The sequence below is a fragment of the Hemiscyllium ocellatum genome, chromosome 25 (genome assembly GCF_020745735.1).
Source record: "Hemiscyllium ocellatum isolate sHemOce1 chromosome 25, sHemOce1.pat.X.cur, whole genome shotgun sequence".
Classification (NCBI taxonomy): Eukaryota; Metazoa; Chordata; class Chondrichthyes; order Orectolobiformes; family Hemiscylliidae; genus Hemiscyllium; species Hemiscyllium ocellatum.
In genome coordinates, this window is record NC_083425.1 from 54,440,000 (window position 1) to 54,462,569 (window position 22,570).

Consider the following 22,570-nt stretch of genomic DNA (forward strand, 5'->3'; position numbering starts at 1 on the left):
CCCTTACCTGGTCTGGCCTACATGTGACTCCAGACCCACAGCAAGGGGGCTGACTCTTAACTGAGAAATTAGTCTTAGGCAATAAATGCTGGCCTAACCAGTGACTCCCTCATCCTGTGAATGAATAAAAAATTCACTCTCACCCATTTGTTGACTAAATATTTTCTCTCTGTCTTGTGTCAGTGCTAAGATTGGTTACATAATCCAACTTTAATGGGTAAAGTGCCACACATCCCTTCGTTTCCCCATCTCCTCCAAACCATGCTCGACGCTTACCTTCCCAGGTGTGACACCGCCCATGCACGGACCACTACAGGTGGACAGGCATCACGTTGGATGAGAACAGTTCAGTCTTACATGTGATTCACCCAGTGATTGAATAGATGAGAGTCACTGGCTGAAGAATGGTCACATCTGGGAGGGGCATTGCTATGATGTGGCCGACAGGACAGTGGGATGGCTAATGATGTGAATGAAGGTTTCTGCTGTACATTGTCAGCTGGGCTTTTCTGATCAGAGTTGCAGTGTTTGGTATTTCCAGCAATGTTGTCACCTGAGATATTAAGCTCATCATTAAACCATCCAAGTTACTTTCTGGAGCCTTCCTGTTTAACAGGTCACCGTGACAATGTGAAATGTTTTCACTGCGATGGAGAACTACGAAACTGGGAGCTGGGAGATGATCCATGGATGGAGCATGCAAAATGGTTTCCACGGTACTGACTACCACCAGCTTAACAACGTGCGGCAGGTTGTGTTTTTGAGGTGTGACACTCCGTGTAACCTGTGTTCAATTTATGTCACTCCGTGTTGCCTGTGTTCAGCCTGTGTCACTCCGTGTTGCCTGCGTTCAGTCTGTGTCACTCCGTGTCGCCTGCGTTCAGTCTGTGTCACTCCGTGTTACCTGCGTTCAGCCTGTGTCACTCTGTGTTTCCTGCGTTCATCCTGTGTCACTCTGTGTTACCTGTCTTCATCCTGTGTCATTCCATGTTTCCTGTGTTCAGCCTGTGACATTCCGTGTTACCTGCGTTCAGCCTGTGACATTCCGTGTCACCTGCGTTCAGCCTGTGTCACTCCGTGTCACCTGCGTTCAGCCTGTGTCACTCCGTGTCACCTGCGTTCAGCCTGTGTCACTCCGTGTCACCTGCGTTCAGCCTGTGTCGCTCCGTGTCACCTGCGTTCAGCCTGTGATGCTCCATGTAACCTGCGTTCAGCCTGTGACGCTCCGTGTCACCTGCGTTCAGCCTGTGACACTCCGTGTTACCCATTTTCAGCCTGTGACGCTCCGTGTTACCTGTATACAGCCTCTGCCACTCCGTGTCACCTGTGTTCAGCCTGTGTCACCTGTGTTCAGCCTGTGTCACCTGTGTTCAGCTTGTGTCACCTGTGTTCAGCCTGTGTCACTCCGTGTTGCCTGTGTTCAGCCTGTGTCACTCCGTGTTGCCTGCATTCAGCCTGTGTCACACCGTGTCGCCTGTGTACAGCCTGTGTCATTCCGTGTTTCCGGCGTTCAGCCTGTGACACTCCGTGTTATCCATTTTCAGCCTGTGTCACTCCGTGTCGCCTGTGTTCAGCTTGTGTCACTCCGTGTCGCCTGTGTTCATCCTGTGTCACTCTGTGTCGCCTGTGTTCATCCTGTGTCACTTCGTGTCGCCTGCGTTCAGCCTGTGTCACTCCGTGTCGCCTGTGTTCATCCTGTGTCATTCCGTGTTTCCGGCGTTCAGCCTGTGACACTCCGTGTTATCCATTTTCAGCCTGTGTCACTCCGTGTCGCCTGTGTTCAGCCTGTGTCACTCCGTGTCGCCTGTGTTCAGCCTGTGTCACTCCGTGTCGCCTGTGTTCAGCCTGTGTCACTGTGTTGCCTGCGTTCAGCCTGTGTCAGTGTGTCACCTGTGTTCAGCCTGTGTCACCTGTGTTCAGCCTGTGTCACTCCGTGTCGCCTGTGTTCAGCCTGTGTCACTCCGTGTCGCCTGTGTTCAGCCTGTGTCACTCCGTGTCGCCTGTGTTCAGCCTGTGTCACTCTGTGTTACCCACTTTGAGCCTGTGTTGCCTGCGTTCAGCCTGTGTCACTCCGTGTCTCCTGCGTTCAGCCTGTGTCACTCCGTGTCTCCTGCGTTCAGCCTGTGTCACTCCGTGTCGCCTGCGTTCAGCCTGTGTCACTCCGTGTCGCCTGCGTTCAGCCTGTGTCACTCCGTGTCGCCTGCGTTCAGCCTGTGTCACTCCGTGTCGCCTGCGTTCAGCCTGTGTCACTCCGTGTCGCCTGTGTTCAGCCTGTGTCACTCCGTGTCGCCTGTGTTCAGCCTGTGTCACTCCGTGTTGCCTGCGTTCAGCTTCTGTCCCTCCATGTTTCCTGCATGCAGTCTGTGTCACTCCGTGTTACCTGCCTTCATCCTGTGTCCCTCCGTGTTTCCTGTGTTCAGCCTGTGTCCCTCCGTGTTACCTGCCTTCATCCTGTGTCACTCCGTGTTACCTGCGTTCAGCCTGTGTCACTCCGTGTCGCCTGTGTTCAGCCTGTGTCACTCCGTGTCGCCTGCGTTCAGCCTGTGTTCAGCCTGTGTCACTCCGTGTTGCCTGTGTTCAGCCTGTGTCACTCCGTGTTGCCTGCGTTCAGCTTCTGTCACTCCATGTTTCCTGCATGCAGTCTGTGTCACTCCGTGTTACCTGCCTTCATCCTGTGTCCCTCCGTGTTTCCTGTGTTCATCCTGTGTCCCTCCGTGTTACCTGCCTTCATCCTGTGTCACTCCGTGTTACCTGCGTTCAGCCTGTGTCACTCCGTGTTACCTGCGTTCAGCCTGTGTCACTCTGTGTCACCTGTGTTCAACCTGTGTCACTCCGTGTTACCCATTTTGGGCCTGTGTCGCCTGTGTTCAGCCTGTGTCACTCCGTGTCGCCTGTGTTCAGCCTGTGTCACTCCGTGTCGCCTGTGTTCAGCCTGTGTCACTCCGTGTTACCTGTGTACAGCCGGTGTCACTCCGTGTCTCCTGTGTTCAGCCGGTGTCACTCCGTGTCTCCTGTGTTCAGCCGGTGTCACTCCGTGTCTCCTGTGTTCAGCCTGTGTCACTCCGTGTTGCCTGCGTTCAGCTTCTGTCACTCCATGTTTCCTGCATGCAGTCTGTGTCACTCTGTGTTACCTGCCTTCATCCTGTGTCCCTCCGTGTTTCCTGTGTTCAGCCTGTGTCCCTCCGTGTTACCTGCCTTCATCCTGTGTCACTCCGTGTTACCTGCGTTCAGCCTGTGTCCCTCCGTGTTACCTGCGTTCAGCCTGTGACACTCTGTGTCACCTGTGTTCAACCTGTGTCACTCCGTGTCGCCTGTGTTCAGCCTGTGTCCCTCCGTGTCTCCTGCGTTCAGCCTGTGATACTCCGTGTTACCCATTTTGAGCCTGTGACGCTCCGTGTCTCCTGTGTACAGCCGGTGTCACTCCGTGTCTCCTGTGTTCAGCCGGTGTCACTCCGTGTCTCCTGTGTTCAGCCTGTGTCACTCAGTGTTTCCTGCGTTCAGCCTGTGTCACTCCGTGTTTCCTGCGTTCAGCCTGTGTCACTCCGTGATACCCATTTTGAGCCTGTGACGCTCCGTGTCTCCTGTGTACAGTCTGTGTCACTCCGTGTCGCCTGTGTTCAGCCTGTGTCACTCCGTGTCGCCTGTGTTCAGCCTGTGTCACTCCGTGTCGCCTGTGTTCAGCCTGTGTCACTCCGTGTCGCCTGTGTTCAGCCTGTGTCACTCCGTGTCGCCTGTGTTCAGCCTGTGGCACTCCGTGTCGCCTGTGTTCAGCTTGTGTCACTCCGTGTTTCCTTCGTACAGCCTGTGTCACTCCGTATTTCCTGCATGCAGCCTGTGTCACTCCGTGTTACCTGCGTTCATCCTGTGTCACTCCGTGTTACCTGTCTTCATCCTGTGTCACACCGTGTCGCCTGCGTTCAGCCTGTGTCACTCCGTGTTGCCTGCGTTCAGCCTGTGTCACACCGTGTCGCCTGTGTACATCCTGTGTCATTCCATGTTTCCGGCGTTCAGCCTGTGACACTCCGTGTTGCCTGCGTTCAGCCTGTGTCACTGTGTCACCTGTGTTCAGCCTGTGTCACTCCGTGTCGCCTGCGTTCAGCCTGTGTCACTCCGTGTTGCCTGCGTTCAGCCTGTGTCACTCCGTGTTTCCTGCGTTCATCCTGTGTCACTCCGTGTTACCTGTCTTCATCCTGTGTCATTCCATGTTTCCTGTGTTCAGCCTGTGACATTCCGTGTCACCTGCGTTCAGCCTGTGTCACTCCGTGTCACCTGCGTTCAGCCTGTGTCACTCCGTGTCACCTGCGTTCAGCCTGTGTCACTCCGTATTTCCTTCGTACAGCCTGTGTCACTCCGTATTTCCTGCATGCAGCCTGTGTCACTCCGTGTTACCTGCGTTCATCCTGTGTCACTCCGTGTTACCTGTCTTCATCCTGTGTCACACCGTGTCGCCTGCGTTCAGCCTGTGTCACTCCGTGTTGCCTGCGTTCAGCCTGTGTCACACCGTGTCGCCTGTGTACATCCTGTGTCATTCCATGTTTCCGGCGTTCAGCCTGTGACACTCCGTGTTGCCTGCGTTCAGCCTGTGTCACTGTGTCACCTGTGTTCAGCCTGTGTCACTCCGTGTCGCCTGCGTTCAGCCTGTGTCACTCCGTGTTGCCTGCGTTCAGCCTGTGTCACTCCGTGTTTCCTGCGTTCATCCTGTGTCACTCCGTGTTACCTGTCTTCATCCTGTGTCATTCCATGTTTCCTGTGTTCAGCCTGTGTCACTCCGTGTCACCTGCGTTCAGCCTGTGTCACTCCGTGTCACCTGCGTTCAGCCTGTGTCACTCCGTGTCACCTGCGTTCAGCCTGTGATGCTCCATGTAACCTGCGTTCAGCCTGTGACACTCCGTGTTACCCATTTTCAGCCTGTGACGCTCCGTGTTACCTGTATACAGCCTCTGCCACTCCGTGTCACCTGTGTTCAGCTTGTGTCACCTGTGTTCAGCTTGTGTCACCTGTGTTCAGCTTGTGTCACCTGTGTTCAGCCTGTGTCACCTGTGTTCAGCCTGTGTCACTCCGTGTTGCCTGTGTTCAGCCTGTGTCACTCCGTGTTGCCTGCGTTCAGCCTGTGTCACACCGTGTCGCCTGTGTACAGCCTGTGTCATTCCGTGTTTCCGGCGTTCAGCCTGTGACACTCCGTGTTATCCATTTTCAGCCTGTGTCACTCCGTGTCGCCTGTGTTCAGCTTGTGTCACTCCGTGTCGCCTGTGTTCAGCTTGTGTCACTCCGTGTCGCCTGTGTTCATCCTGTGTCACTCCGTGTCGCCTGTGTTCATCCTGTGTCACTCTGTGTCGCCTGTGTTCATCCTGTGTCACTCTGTGTCGCCTGTGTTCATCCTGTGTCACTCCGTGTCGCCTGTGTTCATCCTGTGTCACTCCGTGTCGCCTGCGTTCAGCCTGTGTCACTCCGTGTTTCCGGCGTTCAGCCTGTGACACTCCGTGTTATCCATTTTCAGCCTGTGTCACTCCGTGTCGCCTGTGTTCAGCCTGTGTCACTCCGTGTCGCCTGTGTTCAGCCTGTGTCACTGTGTTGCCTGCGTTCAGCCTGTGTCAGTGTGTCACCTGTGTTCAGCCTGTGTCACCTGTGTTCAGCCTGTGTCCCTCCGTGTCTCCTGCGTTCAGCCTGTGACACTCCGTGTTACCCATTGTGAGCCTGTGACGCTCCGTGTTACCTGTGTACAGCCGGTGTCACTCCGTGTCTCCTGCGTTCAGCCTGTGGCACTCTGTGTCACCTGCGTTCAGCCTGTGTCACTCCATGTTTCCTGCGTTCAGCCTGTGTCACTCCGTGATACCCATTTTGAGCCTGTGACGCTCCGTGTCTCCTGTGTACAGTCTGTGTCACTCTGTGTCACCTGTGTTCAGCCTGTGTCACTCCATGTCTCCTGCGTTCAGCCTGTGGCACTCAGTGTTTCCTGCGTTCAGCCTGTGGCACTCTGTGTCACCTGCGTTCAGCCTGTGTCACTCCGTGTCGCCTGTGTTCAGCCTGTGTCACTCCGTGTTGCCTGTGTTCAGCCTGTGGCACTCCGTGTTTCCTTCGTACAGCCTGTGTCACTCCGTATTTCCTGCATGCAGTCTGTGTCACTCCGTGTTACCTTAGTTCAGCCTGTGACACACTGTGTTACCTGTGTTCAGCCTGTGTCACTCCGTGTTTCCTGCGTTCATCCTGTGTCACTCCGTGTTTCCTGCATGCAGCCTGTGTCACACCGTGTTACCTGCGTTCAGCCTGTGTCACTCCGTGATACCCATTTTGAGCCTGTGACGCTCCGTGTCTCCTGTGTACAGTCTGTGTCACTCTGTGTCACCTGTGTTCAGCCTGTGTCACTCCGTGATACCCATTTTGAGCCTGTGACGCTCCGTGTCTCCTGTGTACAGTCTGTGTCACTCTGTGTCTCCTGTGTACAGTCTGTGTCACTCTGTGTCACCTGTGTTCAGCCTGTGTCACCTGTGTTCAGCCTGTGTCACTCCGTGTCACCTGTGTTCAGCCTGTGTCACTCCGTGTCGCCTGTGTTCAGCCTGTGGCACTCCGTGTTGCCTGTGTTCAGCTTGTGTCACTCCGTGTTTCCTTCGTACAGCCTGTGTCACTCCGTATTTCCTGCATGCAGTCTGTGTCACTCCGTGTTACCTTAGTTCAGCCTGTGACACACTGTGTTACCTGTGTTCAGCCTGTGTCACTCCGTGTTTCCTGCGTTCATCCTGTGTCACTCCGTGTTTCCTGCATGCAGCCTGTGTCACTCCGTGTTACCTGCGTTCATCCTGTGTCACTCCGTGTTACCTGTCTTCATCCTGTGTCACACCGTGTTTCCTGCGTTCAGCCTGTGGCACTCAGTGTTGCCTGCGTTCAGCCTGTGTCACTCCGTGTTGCCTGCGTTCAGCCTGTGTCACTCTGTTACCCATTTTGAGCCTGTGTCACTCCGTGTTGCCTGTGTTCATCCTGTGTCACTCCGTATCTCCTGTGTTCAGCCTGTGGCACTCAGTGTTTCCAGCGTTCAGCCTGTGGCACTCAGTGTTTCCTGCGTTCAGCCTGTGGCACTCAGTGTTTCCTGCGTTCAGCCTGTGGCACTCCGTGTTTCCTGCGTTCAGCCTGTGTCACTCCGTGATACCCATTTTGAGCCTGTGACGCTCCGTGTCTCCTGTGTACAGTCTGTGTCACTCTGTGTCGCCTGTGTTCAGCCTGTGTCACTCCGTGTCGCCTGTGTTCAGCCTGTGTCACTCCGTGTCGCCTGTGTTCAGCCTGTGTCACTCCGTGTCGCCTGTGTTCAGCCTGTGTCACTCCGTGTCGCCTGTGTTCAGCCTGTGTCACTCCGTGTTGCCTGTGTTCAGCTTGTGTCACTCCGTGTTTCCTTCGTACAGCCTGTGTCACTCTGTATTTCCTGCATGCAGTCTGTGTCACTCCGTGTTACCTTAGTTCAGCCTGTGACACACTGTTACCTGTGTTCAGCCTGTGTCACTCCGTGTTTCCTGCGTTCATCCTTTGTCACTCCGTGTTTCCTGCATGCAGTCTGTGTCACTCCGTGTTACCTTAGTTCAGCCTGTGACACACTGTTACCTGTGTTCAGCCTGTGTCACTCCGTGTTTCCTGCGTTCATCCTTTGTCACTCCGTGTTTCCTGCATGCAGCCTGTGTCACTCCGTGTTACCTGCGTTCATCCTGTGTCACTCCGTGTTACCTGTCTTCATCCTGTGTCACACCGTGTCGCCTGCGTTCAGCCTGTGGCACTCAGTGTATCCTGCGTTCAGCCTGTGTCACACCGTGTCGCCTGTGTACAGCCTGTGTCATTCCATGTTTCCGGCGTTCAGCCTGTGTCACTCCGTGTTGCCTGTGTTCAGCCTGTGTCACTCCGTGTTGCCTGCGTTCAGCTTCTGTCACTCCATGTTTCCTGCATGCAGTCTGTGTCACTCCGTGTTACCTGCCTTCATCCTGTGTCCCTCCGTGTTTCCTGTGTTCATCCTGTGTCCCTCCGTGTTACCTGCCTTCATCCTGTGTCACTCTGTGTCACCTGTGTTCAACCTGTGTCACTCCGTGTCGCCTGTGTTCAGCCGGTGTCCCTCCGTGTCTCCTGCGTTCAGCCTGTGACACTCAGTGTTACCCATTTTGAGCCTGTGACGCTCCGTGTTACCTGTGTACAGTCTGTGTCACTCTGTGTCACCTGTGTTCAGCCTGTGTCACTCCGTGATACCCATTTTGAGCCTGTGACGCTCCGTGTCTCCTGTGTACAGTCTGTGTCACTCTGTGTCTCCTGTGTACAGTCTGTGTCACTCTGTGTCACCTGTGTTCAGCCTGTGTCACCTGTGTTCAGCCTGTGTCACTCCGTGTCACCTGTGTTCAGCCTGTGTCACTCCGTGTCGCCTGTGTTCAGCCTGTGGCACTCCGTGTTGCCTGTGTTCAGCTTGTGTCACTCCGTGTTTCCTTCGTACAGCCTGTGTCACTCCGTATTTCCTGCATGCAGTCTGTGTCACTCCGTGTTACCTTAGTTCAGCCTGTGACACACTGTGTTACCTGTGTTCAGCCTGTGTCACTCCGTGTTTCCTGCGTTCATCCTGTGTCACTCCGTGTTTCCTGCGTTCATCCTGTGTCACTCCGTGTTTCCTGCATGCAGCCTGTGTCACTCCGTGTTACCTGCGTTCATCCTGTGTCACTCCGTGTTTCCTGCGTTCAGCCTGTGGCACTCAGTGTTGCCTGCGTTCAGCCTGTGTCACTCCGTGTTGCCTGCGTTCAGCCTGTGTCACTCTGTTACCCATTTTGAGCCTGTGTCACTCCGTGTTGCCTGTGTTCAGCCTGTGGCACTCAGTGTTTCCAGCGTTCAGCCTGTGGCACTCAGTGTTTCCAGCGTTCAGCCTGTGGCACTCAGTGTTTCCTGCGTTCAGCCTGTGGCACTCCGTGTTTCCTGCGTTCAGCCTGTGTCACTCCGTGATACCCATTTTGAGCCTGTGACGCTCCGTGTCTCCTGTGTACAGCCCGTGTCACTCCGTGTCTCCTGTGTACAGCCAGTGTCACTCCGTGTCTCCTGTGTACAGCCGGTGTCACTCCGTGTCTCCTGTGTACAGCCGGTGTCACTCCGTGTCTCCTGTGTACAGCCGGTGTCACTCCGTGTCTCCTGTGTACAGCCGGTGTCACTCCGTGTCTCCTGTGTACAGCCGGTGTCACTCCGTGTCTCCTGTGTTCAGCCGGTGTCACTCCGTGTCTCCTGCGTTCAGCCTGTGTCACTCAGTGTTTCCTGCATTCAGCCTGTGGCACTCCGTGTCGCCTGTGTTCAGCCTGTGTCACTCCGTGTCGCCTGTGTTCAGCCTGTGGCACTCCGTGTTTCCTTCGTACAGCCTGTGTCACTCCGTATTTCCTGCATGCAGTCTGTGTCACGCCGTGTTACCTTAGTTCAGCCTGTGACACACTGTGTTACCTGTGTTCAGCCTGTGTCACTCCGTGTTTCCTGCGTTCAGCCTGTGTCACTCCGTGTTTCCTGCGTTCAGCCTGTGTCACTCCGTGTTTCCTGCGTTCAGCCTGTGTCACTCCGTGATACCCATTTTGAGCCTGAGACGCTCCGTGTCTCCTGTGTACAGTCTGTGTCACTCCATGTCGCCTGTGTTCAGCCTGTGTCACTCCGTGTCACCTGTGTTCAGCCTGTGTCACTCCGTGTTGCCTGTGTTCAGCCTGTGTCACTCCGTGTTGCCTGTGTTCAGCTTGTGTCACTCCGTGTTTCCTTCGTACAGCCTGTGTCACTCCGTATTTCCTGCATGCAGTCTGTGTCACTCCGTGTTACCTTAGTTCAGCCTGTGACACACTGTGTTACCTGTGTTCAGCCTGTGTCACTCCGTGTTTCCTGCGTTCATCCTGTGTCACTCCATGTTTCCTGCATGCAGCCTGTGTCACTCCGTGTTACCTGCGTTCAGCCTGTGGCACTCCGTGTTTCCTGCGTTCAGCCTGTGTCACTCCGTGATACCCATTTTGAGCCTGTGACGCTCCGTCTCTCCTGTGTTCAGACTGTGACGCTCCGTGTCTCCTGTGTTCAGCCTGTGTCACTCCGTGTCACCTGTGTTCAGCCTGTGTCACTCCGTGTCGCCTGTGTTCAGCCTGTGTCACTCCGTGCCGCCTGTGTTCAGCCTGTGTCACTCCGTGCCGCCTGTGTTCAGCCTGTGGCACTCCGTGTCGCCTGTGTTCAGCTTGTGTCACTCTGTGTTTCCTTCGTACAGCCTGTGTCACTCCGTATTTCCTGCATGCAGTCTGTGTCACTCCGTGTTACCTTCGTTCAGCCTGTGACACACTGTGTTACCTGTGTTCAGCCTGTGTCACTCCGTGTTTCCTGCGTTCATCCTGTGTCACTCCGTGTTTCCTGCGTTCATCCTGTGTCACTCCGTGTTTCCTGCATGCAGCCTGTGTCACTCCGTGTTACCTGCGTTCATCCTGTGTCACTCCGTGTTACCTGTCTTCATCCTGTGTCACACCGTGTCGCCTGCGTTCAGCCTGTGGCACTCAGTGTTTCCTGCGTTCAGCCTGTGTCACTCCGTGTTGCCTGCGTTCAGCCTGTGTCACTGTGTCGCCTGTGTTCAGCCTGTGTCACTCCGTGTCGCCTGTGTTCAGCCTGTGTCACTCCGTGTCGCCTGTGTTCAGCCTGTGTCACTCCGTGTCGCCTGTGTTCAGCCTGTGTCGCCTGTGGCACTCCGTGTCGCCTGTGTTCAGCCTGTGGCACTCCGTGTTGCCTGTGTTCAGCCTGTGTCACTCCGTGTTTCCTGCGTTCATCCTGTGTCACTCCGTGTTTCCTGCGTTCATCCTGTGTCACTCCGTGTTTCCTGCATGCAGCCTGTGTCACTCCGTGTTACCTGTCTTCATCCTGTGGCACTCAGTGTTTCCTGCGTTCAGCCTGTGTCACTCCGTGTTGCCTGCGTTCAGCCTGTGTCACACCGTGTCGCCTGTGTACAGCCTGTGTCACACCGTGTCGCCTGTGTACAGCCTGTGTCACACCGTGTCGCCTGTGTACAGCCTGTGTCATTCCATGTTTCCGGCGTTCAGCCTGTGACACTCCGTGTTGCCTGCGTTCAGCCTGTGTCACTGTGTCACCTGTGTTCAGCCTGTGTCACTCCGTGTCGCCTGTGTTCAGCCTGTGTCACCCTGTGTTCAGCCTGTGTCACTGTGTCACTGTGTCACCTGTGTTCAGCCTGTGTCGCCTGTGTCACTCCGTGTCGCCTGTGTTCAGCCTGTGTCACTCTGTTACCCATTTTGAGACTGTGTCACTCCGTGTTGCCTGTGTTCATCCTGTGTCACTCCGTGTCACCTGTGTTCATCCTGTGTCACTCCGTGTCACCTGTGTTCAGCCTGTGTCACTCCGTGTCACCTGTGTTCAGCCTGTGTCACTCCGTGTCACCTGTGTTCAGCCTGTGTCACTCCGTGTTTCCTGCGTTCAGCCTGTGTCACTGTGTCACCTGTGTTCAGCCTGTGTCACTCCGTGTTGCCTGTGTTCAGCTTGTGTCACTCCGTGTTTCCTTCGTACAGCCTGTGTCACTCCGTATTTCCTGCATGCAGCCTGTGTCACTCCGTGTTACCTGCGTTCAGCCTGTGGCACTCCGTGATACCCATTTTGAGCCTGTGACGCTCCGTGTCTCCTGTGTTGAGCCTGTGACGCTCCGTGTCACCTGTGTTCAGCCTGTGTCACTCCGTGTCACCTGTGTTCAGCCTGTGTCACTCCGTGTCACCTGTGTTCAGCCTGTGTCACTCCGTGTCGCCTGTGTTCAGCTTGTGTCACTCCGTGTTTCCTTCGTACAGCCTGTGTCACTCCGTATTTCCTGCATGCAGTCTGTGTCACTCCGTATTTCCTGCATGCAGTCTGTGTCACGCCGTGTTACCTTAGTTCAGCCTGTGACACACTGTGTTACCTGTGTTCAGCCTGTGTCACTCCGTGTTTCCTGCGTTCATCCTGTGTCACTCCATGTTTCCTGCGTTCATCCTGTGTCACTCCGTGTTTCCTGCATGCAGCCTGTGTCACTCCGTGTTACCTGCGTTCATCCTGTGTCACTCCGTGTTACCTGTCTTCATCCTGTGTCACACCGTGTCGCCTGCGTTCAGCCTGTGGCACTCAGTGTTTCCTGCGTTCAGCCTGTGTCACTCCGTGTTGCCTGCGTTCAGCCTGTGTCACACCGTGTCGCCTGTGTACAGCCTGTGTCATTCCATGTTTCCGGCGTTCAGCCTGTGACACTCCGTGTTGCCTGCGTTCAGCCTGTGTCACTGTGTCACCTGTGTTCAGCCTGTGTCACTCCGTGTCGCCTGTGTTCAGCCTGTGTCACCCTGTGTTCAGCCTGTGTCACTGTGTCACTGTGTCACCTGTGTTCAGCCTGTGTCGCCTGTGTCACTCCGTGTCGCCTGTGTTCAGCCTGTGTCACTCTGTTACCCATTTTGAGACTGTGTCACTCCGTGTTGCCTGCGTTCAGCCTGTGTCACTCCGTGTTGCCTGTGTTCAGCTTGTGTCACTCCGTGTTTCCTTCGTACAGCCTGTGTCACTCCGTATTTCCTGCATGCAGTCTGTGTCACTCCGTGTTACCTTAGTTCAGCCTGTGACACACTGTGTTACCTGTGTTCAGCCTGTGTCACTCCGTGTTTCCTGCGTTCATCCTGTGTCACTCCGTGTTACCTGTGTTCAGCCTGTGGCACTCCGTGATACCCATTTTGAGCCTGTGACGCTCCGTGTCTCCTGTGTTGAGCCTGTGACGCTCCGTGTCTCCTGTGTTGAGCCTGTGACGCTCCGTGTCACCTGTGTTCAGCCTGTGTCACTCCGTGTCACCTGTGTTCAGCCTGTGTCACTCCGTGTCACCTGTGTTCAGCCTGTGTCACTCCGTGTCACCTGTGTTCAGCCTGTGTCACTCCGTGTCACCTGTGTTCAGCCTGTGTCACTCCGTGTCACCTGTGTTCAGCCTGTGTCACTCCGTGTCACCTGTGTTCAGCCTGTGTCACTCCGTGTCACCTGTGTTCAGCCTGTGTCACTCCGTGTCACCTGTGTTCAGCCTGTGTCACTCCGTGTCACCTGTGTTCAGCCTGTGTCACTCCGTGTTTCCTTCGTACAGCCTGTGTCACTCCGTATTTCCTGCATGCAGTCTGTGTCACGCCGTGTTACCTTAGTTCAGCCTGTGACACACTGTGTTACCTGTGTTCAGCCTGTGTCACTCCGTGTTTCCTGCGTTCATCCTGTGTCACTCCGTGTTTCCTGCGTTCATCCTGTGTCACTCCGTGTTTCCTGCATGCAGCCTGTGTCACTCCGTGTTACCTGCGTTCATCCTGTGTCACTCCGTGTTACCTGCGTTCATCCTGTGTCACTCCGTGTTACCTGTCTTCATCCTGTGTCACACCGTGTCGCCTGCGTTCAGCCTGTGGCACTCAGTGTTTCCTGCGTTCAGCCTGTGTCACTCCGTGTTGCCTGCGTTCAGCCTGTGTCACTGTGTCACCTGTGTTCAGCCTGTGTCACTCCGTGTCGCCTGTGTTCAGACTGTGTCACTCCGTGTCGCCTGTGTTCAGCCTGTGTCACTCCGTGTCGCCTGTGTTCAGACTGTGTCACTGTGTCACTGTGTCACCTGTGTTCAGCCTGTGTCGCCTGTGTCACTCCGTGTCGCCTGTGTTCAGCCTGTGTCACTCCGTGTCACCTGTGTTCAGCCTGTGTCACTCCGTGTCACCTGTGTTCAGCCTGTGTCACTCCGTGTCACCTGTGTTCAGCCTGTGTCACTCCGTGTCTCCTGCGTTCAGCCTGTGGCACTCAGTGTTTCCTGCGTTCAGCCTGTGGCACTCAGTGTTTCCTGCGTTCAGCCTGTGGCACTCAGTGTTTCCTGCGTTCAGCCTGTGTCACTCCGTGATACCCATTTTGAGCCTGTGACGCTCCGTGTCTCCTGTGTACAGTCTGTGTCACTCTGTGTCACCAGTGTACAGTCTGTGTCACACCGTGTCGCCTGTGTTCAGCCTGTGTCACTCTGTGTTGCCTGCGTTCAGCCTGTGTCACTGTGTCACCTGTGTTCAGCCTGTGTCGCCTGTGTCACTCCGTGTCGCCTGTGTTCAGCCTGTGTCACTCTGTTACCCATTTTGAGCCTGTGTCACTCCGTGTCTCCTGTGTTCATCCTGTGTCACTCCGTGTCTCCTGTGTTCAGCCTGTGTCACTCCGTGTCACCTGTGTTCAGCCTGTGTCACACCGTGTCGCCTGTGTTCAGCCTGTGTCACTCTGTGTTGCCTGCGTTCAGCCTGTGTCACTGTGTCACTGTGTCACTGTGTTGCCTGCGTTCAGCCTGTGTCACTGTGTCACTGTGTCACCTGTGTTCAGCCTGTGTCGCCTGTGTCACTCCGTGTTGCCTGTGTTCAGCCTGTGTCACTCTGTTACCCATTTTGAGACTGTGTCACTCCGTGTTGCCTGTGTTCAGCCTGTGTCACTCCGTGTCTCCTGTGTTCAGCCTGTGTCACTCCGTGTCACCTGTGTTCAGCCTGTGTCACTCCGTGTCACCTGTGTTCAGCCTGTGTCACTCCGTGTTTCCTGCGTTCAGCCTGTGGCACTCTGTGTCACCTGCGTTCAGCCTGTGTCACTCCGTGTTTCCTGCGTTCAGCCTGTGTCACTCCGTGATACCCATTTTGAGCCTGTGACGCTCCGTGTCTCCTGTGTACAGTCTGTGTCACTCTGTGTCACCAGTGTACAGTCTGTGTCACTCTGTGTCACCTGTGTTCAGCCTGTGTCACTCCGTGTTACCTGCGTTCAGCCTGTGTCACTCCGTGTTACCTGTCTTCATCCTGTGTCGCTCCGTGTCGCCTGTGTTCGGCCTGTGACGCTCCGTGTCGCCTGTGTTCGGCCTGTGACGCTCCGTGTCGCCTGTGTTCGGCCTGTGACGCTCCGTGTCGCCTGTGTTCAGCCTGTGACGCTCCGTGTTTCCTGCGTTCAGCCTGTGTCACCTGTGTTCTACCTGTCACTCCGTGACCTGTCTTCATCCTGTGTCACTCCGTGTTTCCTGCGTTCATCCTGTGTCACTCCGTGTTTCCTGCATGCAGTCTGTGTCACTCCGTGTTACCTGCGTTCATCCTGTGTCACTCCGTGTTACCTGCGTTCATCCTGTGTCACACCGTGTTTCCTGCGTTCAGCCTGTGGCACTCAGTGTTGCCTGCGTTCAGCCTGTGTCACTCCGTGTAGCCTGCGTTCAGCCTGTGTCACACCGTGTCGCCTGTGTACAGCCTGTGTCATTCCATGTTTCCGGCTTTCAGCCTGTGACACTCCGTGTTGCCTGCGTTCAGCCTGTGTCACTCCGTGTCGCCTGTGTTCAGCCTGTGTTCATCCTGTGTCGCCTGTGTTCATCCTGTGTCGCCTGTGTTCAGCCTGTGTCACTCCATGTCGCCTGTGTTCAGCCTGTGTCACTCTGTTGCCCATTTTGAGCCTGTGTCACTCCGTGTTGCCTGTGTTCATCCTGTGTCACTCCGTATCTCCTGTGTTCAGCCTGTGGCACTCAGTGTTTCCTGCGTTCAGCCTGTGTCACTCTGTGTTTCCTGCGTTCAGCCTGTGTCACTCCGTGATACCCATTTTGAGCCTGTGACGCTCCGTGTCTCCTGTGTACAGTCTGTGTCACTCTGTGTCACCTGTGTACAGTCTGTGTCACTCCGTGTCGCCTGTGTTCAGCCTGTGTCACTCCGTGTCGCCTGTGTTCAGCCTGTGTCACTCCGTGTCGCCTGTGTTCAGCCTGTGTCACTCTGTGTCGCCTGTGTTCAGCCTGTGTCACTCCGTGTTGCCTGTGTTCAGCCTGTGGCACTCCGTGTTGCCTGTGTTCAGCTTGTGTCACTCCGTGTTTCCTTCGTACAGCCTGTGTCACTCCGTATTTCCTGCATGCAGTCTGTGTCACTCCGTGTTACCTTAGTTCAGCCTGTGACACACTGTGTTACCTGTGTTCAGCCTGTGTCACTCCGTGTTTCCTGCGTTCATCCTTTGTCACTCCGTGTTTCCTGCATGCAGCCTGTGTCACTCCGTGTTACCTGCGTTCATCCTGTGTCACTCCGTGTTACCTGTCTTCATCCTGTGTCACACCGTGTCGCCTGCGTTCAGCCTGTGGCACTCAGTGTTTCCTGCGTTCAGCCTGTGTCACACCGTGTCGCCTGTGTACAGCCTGTGTCATTCCATGTTTCCGGCGTTCAGCCTGTGTCACTCCGTGTTGCCTGTGTTCAGCCTGTGTCACTCCGTGTTGCCTGCGTTCAGCTTCTGTCACTCCATGTTTCCTGCATGCAGTCTGTGTCACTCCGTGTTACCTGCCTTCATCCTGTGTCCCTCCGTGTTTCCTGTGTTCATCCTGTGTCCCTCCGTGTTACCTGCCTTCATCCTGTGTCACTCCGTGTTACCTGCCTTCATCCTGTGTCACTCCGTGTTACCTGCGTTCAGCCTGTGTCCCTCCGTGTTACCTGCGTTCAGCCTGTGACACTCTGTGTCACCTGTGTTCAACCTGTGTCACTCCGTGTCGCCTGTGTTCAGCCTGTGTCCCTCCGTGTCTCCTGCGTTCAGCCTGTGATACTCCGTGTTACCCATTTTGAGCCTGTGACGCTCCGTGTTACCTGTGTACATCTGGTGTCACTCTGTGTCTCCTGTGTACAGCCGGTGTCACTCCGTGTCTCCTGTGTACAGCCGGTGTCACTCCGTGTCTCCTGTGTACAGCCGGTGTCACTCCGTGTCTCCTGTGTTCAGCCTGTGTCACTCTGTGTTGCCTGCGTTCAGCCTGTGTCACTGTGTCACCTGTGTTCAGCCTGTGTCGCCTGTGTCACTCCGTGTCGCCTGTGTTCAGCCTGTGTCACTCTGTTACCCATTTTGAGCCTGTGTCACTCCGTGTCTCCTGTGTTCAGCCTGTGTCACTCCGTGTCTCCTGTGTTCAGCCTGTGTCACTCCGTGTCACCTGTGTTCAGCCTGTGTCACTCCGTGTCACCTGTGTTCAGCCTGTGTCACTCCGTGTCACCTGCGTTCAGCCTGTGTCACTCCGTGTCACCTGCGTTCAGCCTGTGTCACTCCGTGTCACCTGCGTTCAGCCTGTGTCACTCTGTGTCACCTGCGTTCAGCCTGTGTCACTCTGTGTCACCTGCGTTCAGCCTGTGTCACTCCGTGTTTCCTGCGTTCAGCCTGTGTCACTCCGTGATACCCATTTTGAGCCTGTGACGCTCCGTGTCTCCTGTGTACAGTCTGTGTCACTCTGTGTCACCAGTGTACAGTCTGTGTCACACCGTGTCGCCTGTGTTCAGCCTGTGTCACTCTGTGTTGCCTGCGTTCAGCCTGTGTCACTGTGTCACCTGTGTTCAGCCTGTGTCGCCTGTGTCACTCCGTGTCGCCTGTGTTCAGCCTGTGTCACTCTGTTACCCATTTTGAGACTGTCACTCCGTGTTGCCTGTGTTCATCCTGTGTCACTCCGTGTCTCCTGTGTTCAGCCTGTGTCACTCCGTGTCACCTGTGTTCAGCCTGTGTCACACCGTGTCGCCTGTGTTCAGCCTGTGTCACTCTGTGTTGCCTGCGTTCAGCCTGTGTCACTGTGTCACCTGTGTTCAGCCTGTGTCGCCTGTGTCACTCCGTGTCGCCTGTGTTCAGCCTGTGTCACTCTGTTACCCATTTTGAGACTGTGTCACTCCGTGTCTCCTGTGTTCAGCCTGTGTCACTCCGTGTCACCTGTGTTCAGCCTGTGTCACTCCGTGTCACCTGTGTTCAGCCTGTGTCACTCCGTGTCACCTGTGTTCAGCCTGTGTCACTCCGTGTTTCCTGCGTTCAGCCTGTGTCACTCCGTGTTTCCTGCGTTCAGCCTGTGTCACCTGTGTTCTACCTGTCACTCCGTGTTACCTGTATACAGCCTCTGCCACTGTGTTTCCTGCGTTCAGCCTGTGTCACTCCGTGTTTCCTGCATGCAGTCTGTGTCACTCCGTGTTACCTGCCTTCAGCCTGTGACATTCCGTGTTACCTGTGTTCAGTCTGTGTCACTCCGTGTGACCTGTCTTCATCCTGTGTCACTCCGTGTCTCCTGCGTTCAGCCTGTGTCCCTCCGTGTCACCTGTGTCCCTCCATGTTTCCTGCGTTCAGCCTGTGACACTCCGTGTCACCTGTGTTCAGCCTGTGTCACTCCGTGTCACCTGTGTTCAGCCTGTGTCACTCCGTGTCACCTGTGTTCAGCCTGTGTCACTCCGTGTTTCCTGCGTTCAGCCTGTGGCACTCTGTGTCACCTGCGTTCAGCCTGTGGCACTCCGTGTCTCCTGTGTTCAGCCTGTGTCACTCCGTGTCACCTGTGTTCAGCCTGTGTCACTCCGTGTCACCTGTGTTCAGCCTGTGTCACTCCGTGTTTCCTGCGTTCAGCCTGTGGCACTCTGTGTCACCTGCGTTCAGCCTGTGACACTCCGTGTCACCTGTGTTCAGCCTGTGTCACTCCGTGTCACCTGTGTTCAGCCTGTGTCACTCCGTGTCACCTGTGTTCAGCCTGTGTCACTCCGTGTTTCCTGCGTTCAGCCTGTGGCACTCTGTGTCACCTGCGTTCAGCCTGTGTCACTCCGTGTTTCCTGCGTTCAGCCTGTGTCACTCCGTGATACCCATTTTGAGCCTGTGACGCTCCGTGTCTCCTGTGTACAGTCTGTGTCACTCTGTGTCACCAGTGTACAGTCTGTGTCACTCTTTGTCACCTGTGTTCAGCCTGTGTCACTCCGTGTTACCTGCGTTCAGCCTGTGTCACTCCGTGTGACCTGTCTTCATCCTGTGTCGCTCCGTGTCGCCTGTGTTCGGCCTGTGACGCTCCGTGTCGCCTGTGTTCGGCCTGTGACGCTCCGTGTCGCCTGTGTTCGGCCTGTGACGCTCCGTGTCGCCTGTGTTCGGCCTGTGACGCTCCGTGTCGCCTGTGTTCAGCCTGTGACGCTCCGTGTTTCCTGCGTTCAGCCTGTGTCACCTGTGTTCTACCTGTCACTCCGTGTTACCTGTATACAGCCTCTGCCACTGTGTTTCCTGCGTTCAGCCTGTGTCACTCCGTGTTTCCTGCATGCAGTCTGTGTCACTCCGTGTTACCTGCCTTCAGCCTGTGACATTCCGTGTTACCTGTGTTCAGTCTGTGTCACTCCGTGTGACCTGTCTTCATCCTGTGTCACTCCGTGTCTCCTGCGTTCAGCCTGTGTCCCTCCGTGTCACCTGTGTCCCTCCGTGTTTCCTGCGTTCAGCCTGTGTCACGCTGTGTCACCTGTGTTCAGCCTGTGTCACTCCGTGTTGCTTGTGTTCAGCCTGTGGCACTCCGTGTTTCCTGTGTTCAGTCTGTGTCACTCCGTGTTACCTGCCTTCAGCCTGTGACACTCCGTGTTACTTGCGTTCAGCCTGTGAAACTCCGTGTTACCTGTGTACAGCCTGTGACACTCCGTGTTACCTGTGTTCAGCCTGTGTTTGCTTTGGGCCCAAGAGGTTGTGGGACATTTGAGGCCTGTGTAAGGGGCCTAGTTCTGGGATAGGGACCTGGACAAGAACATTAACTGAATTTGAAGCCGCTGGAGCTGATAGCAAAATATTTTCATGATTTGAAGATTCATTAAGCAGTGGGTTTTCTAATTGGCAAGATGAGATGAGAGCTGACTCACCTTAATCTACTGCGCCTCATCAATTCACCGTACCACACTGAAATGTTGGCCTTTATTCCTCAAATCAGAAAAGAAGAGGGTTATATTTCAGTTGCATCAAGGCCTGTTGGAGTATTGTGAGCAGGATTGAAACATAAAGACAGAAGGAAGTTGGGTGAATCAGACTCAAATCAGACAGAAAGGAAAGCTAACCTACTGTTGGGAAATAAGGCCCAGGGCAAGTGACTGAGGGGTCATTGAGGGAGTACTCTGGGGCTAGTGACCACAATTCTCTTAATGTTAAAATAGTGATGTAAAACAAGAGATTGTATCTAAAAGTTGTGGTTCAAAATTGGAAGAGGGCCAATTTTGACAGTTTTAGGCAAGAACTTTCATAAGTTGATTGAGGGCGGATTTTCACAGGTGAAGGAACGGCTGGAAAATGGGAAGCCTTCAAAAATGAGATAATGAGAGTTCAGAGGCACTATGTTCCTCTTAGGGTAACGGGCAAGGTGGGTAGGCGTAGGAATGCTGGATGATTAGAGAATGAGGTTTTGATCAAGAAAAGGGAGGAAGCATATGGTATAGACAGTAGGGATAGAATGAATCCTTAGAAGAGAATAAAGGCAGGAGGAGTATGCTTAAAAGGGAAATCAAGAGAGGAAGAAAGGGGACATGAGATAGCTTTGGCAAATAGAGTTAAGGAGAATCCAAAGGGTTTTTACAAATACATTAAGGACAAAAGGATAACTGGGGAGAGAATAGGGCTCCTCAAAGGTTAGCAAGGTGGCCTTTGTGTGGAGCCACAGGAGATGGGAGAGAGACTTAATGAGTATTTTGCATCAGTGTTTACTGTGGAGAAGGACATGGAAAATAGAGAACATGGCGAAATAGATGGTGACATCTTGAAATATATTACAGACAGGTGGTGGAAGATATAGAATGTCGGGAAATAGATGGTGACATCTTGGAAAATGTCCATATTACAGAAGAGGTGGTGCTAGATGTCTTAAAACATAAAGGTGGATAAATCCCCAGGAACTGATCAGTTGTATCCTAGAACTCTGTGGGAAGCTGGGGAAGTGATTGCTGGGCCTCTTGCTGAGATATTTGTAGCATCAATAGTCACAGGTGAGGTGCTGGAAGACTGGGCGCTGGCTAACATGGTGCCACTGTTTTAGAAATGTGGTAAGGAAAAGCCAGGGAACTATAGACCGTGAGCCTGACGTCGATGGTGGGCAAATTGTTGGAGGGAATCCTGAGGAACAGGATTTACATGTGTTTGGAAAGGCAAGGACTGATTAGGGATAGTCAACATGACTTTGTGCGTGGGGAATCATGTCTTACTAAGAGTTGGAAGGTGTGTGGAGTGTTGCTTTTCAGATTGGAAGTGGAGTGCCACAAGGATCGGGACTGGGTCCACTACTTTTCTTCATTTATATAAATGATTTGATTTGGATATGAACAGAGGAGGTAGAGTTAGTAAGTTTGCAGATGACACCAAAATTGGAGGTGTAAGAAGAAGGTTACCTCAGAGTACAACAGGATCTTGATTAGGTAGGCCAGTGGACCAAGGAGTGGCAGATGGAGTTTAATTTAGATAAATGCGAGGTGCTGCATTTAGGAAAGGCAAATCTGGGCAGGACTTAGCACTTAATAGTAAGGTCCTGGGGAATGCTGCTGAACAAAGCAACCTTGGAGCGCAGTTCATAGTTCCTTGAAAGTGAAGTTGCAGGTAGATAGGATAGTGAAGAAGGTGTTTGATACACTGACCTTTATTGGTCAGTGCATTGAGTGTCGGTGTTGGGAGGTCGTATTGCAGCTGTACTGGACATTGGTTAGGCCATTGTTGGAGTCAACGAGTGTGGTACTGGAAAAGCACAGCCAGTCAGGCAGCATCTGAGGAGCAAGGGAATTGACTTTTTGGGCATAAGTCCTTCATCAGGACTGCCATTTTTGGAATACTGCATACAATTCAGGTCTGCCTCCTTAGGAAAGATGTTGTGAAACTTGTAAGGATTCAGAAAAGATGTTGCCAGGGTTGGAGAGTTTGAGCTATAGGGAGAGATTGAACAGGCTGGGACTGTTTTCCCTGGAACATCGGAGGCTGAGGGGTGACCTTACAGAGGTTTATAAAATCATGAGGGGCATGGATAGGATAAATAGACAAGGTCTTTTCCCAGGGGTAGGGGAGTCCAGAACTGGAGGGCATTGGTTTAAGGTGAGAGGGGAAGTATTTAAAAGGGATCTAAGAGGCAACATTTTCACACAGAGGGTGGTGCGTGTATGAAATGAGCTGCCAGAGGAAGTGGTGGAGGCTGGTACAATTACAACATTTAAAAGGCATCAGGATGGGTATATGAATAGGAAGGGTTTAGAAAGGTTTGGGCCAAATGGTGGCAAGTGGGTCTAAATTAATTTAGGATATCTGGTTGGCATGGACGAGTTGGACCAAAGGGTCTGTTTCCGTGCTGTATGACTCTGTGACTGTAAATAAAAGGCAGTGTGTTATGGATCTGCTATCTGTTTTGGCAGTGATTCAGGTAGGATGCTGGTGTGTGGGCCTGGAGTTGGGTCCACCATTCAAAGGCACTGATCAATGCAACTGGGAAGAGAGCCTCCTCCCCTCTCCTCTTATGCCTACAACCCCTCAGACCCCCAACCCCGAAACCCTACCTGAGGAAGAAAGTGGCAGTGGGGGAGAGGGGTGAATATGAGATGATGTTTAATGGATGTATTTGTAACTAATGTGAATGTCCTGTTTTGCCAGCTGCGAGTACTTACTCCAAGTGAAAGGGAGGGATTATGTGAACAGGATTCAGGAACTGCATTCCAATATCATCGAGTCAGCGGTGGGTTCAGTAATGCGGTGCTATCTTTAACCTTCTGTCTGCGTCTGCATGTGGACCAATGTGTTTAGAAACAAAAACAGAAATTATGAAAAAGCTTAGCAGGTCTGGCAGCATCTGTGGAGAGAAATCAGAGTTCATGATTCA

The 22,570-nt window shown here is 53.9% G+C and overlaps 1 protein-coding gene across 1 annotated transcript in view; it reads left to right on the plus strand.

Annotated features, from left to right (window-relative positions):
* The window catches only part of LOC132827716 (baculoviral IAP repeat-containing protein 7-like), a 53,879-nt gene that overhangs the window by 11,436 nt on the left and 19,873 nt on the right, over nucleotides 1-22,570 (plus strand). The window contains exons 2-3 of the mRNA XM_060844400.1: nucleotides 617-716; nucleotides 22,345-22,435. Of these exons, the coding sequence (XP_060700383.1) occupies nucleotides 617-716; nucleotides 22,345-22,435 (191 nt within the window). The remainder of the gene's footprint in view (nucleotides 1-616; nucleotides 717-22,344; nucleotides 22,436-22,570) is intronic.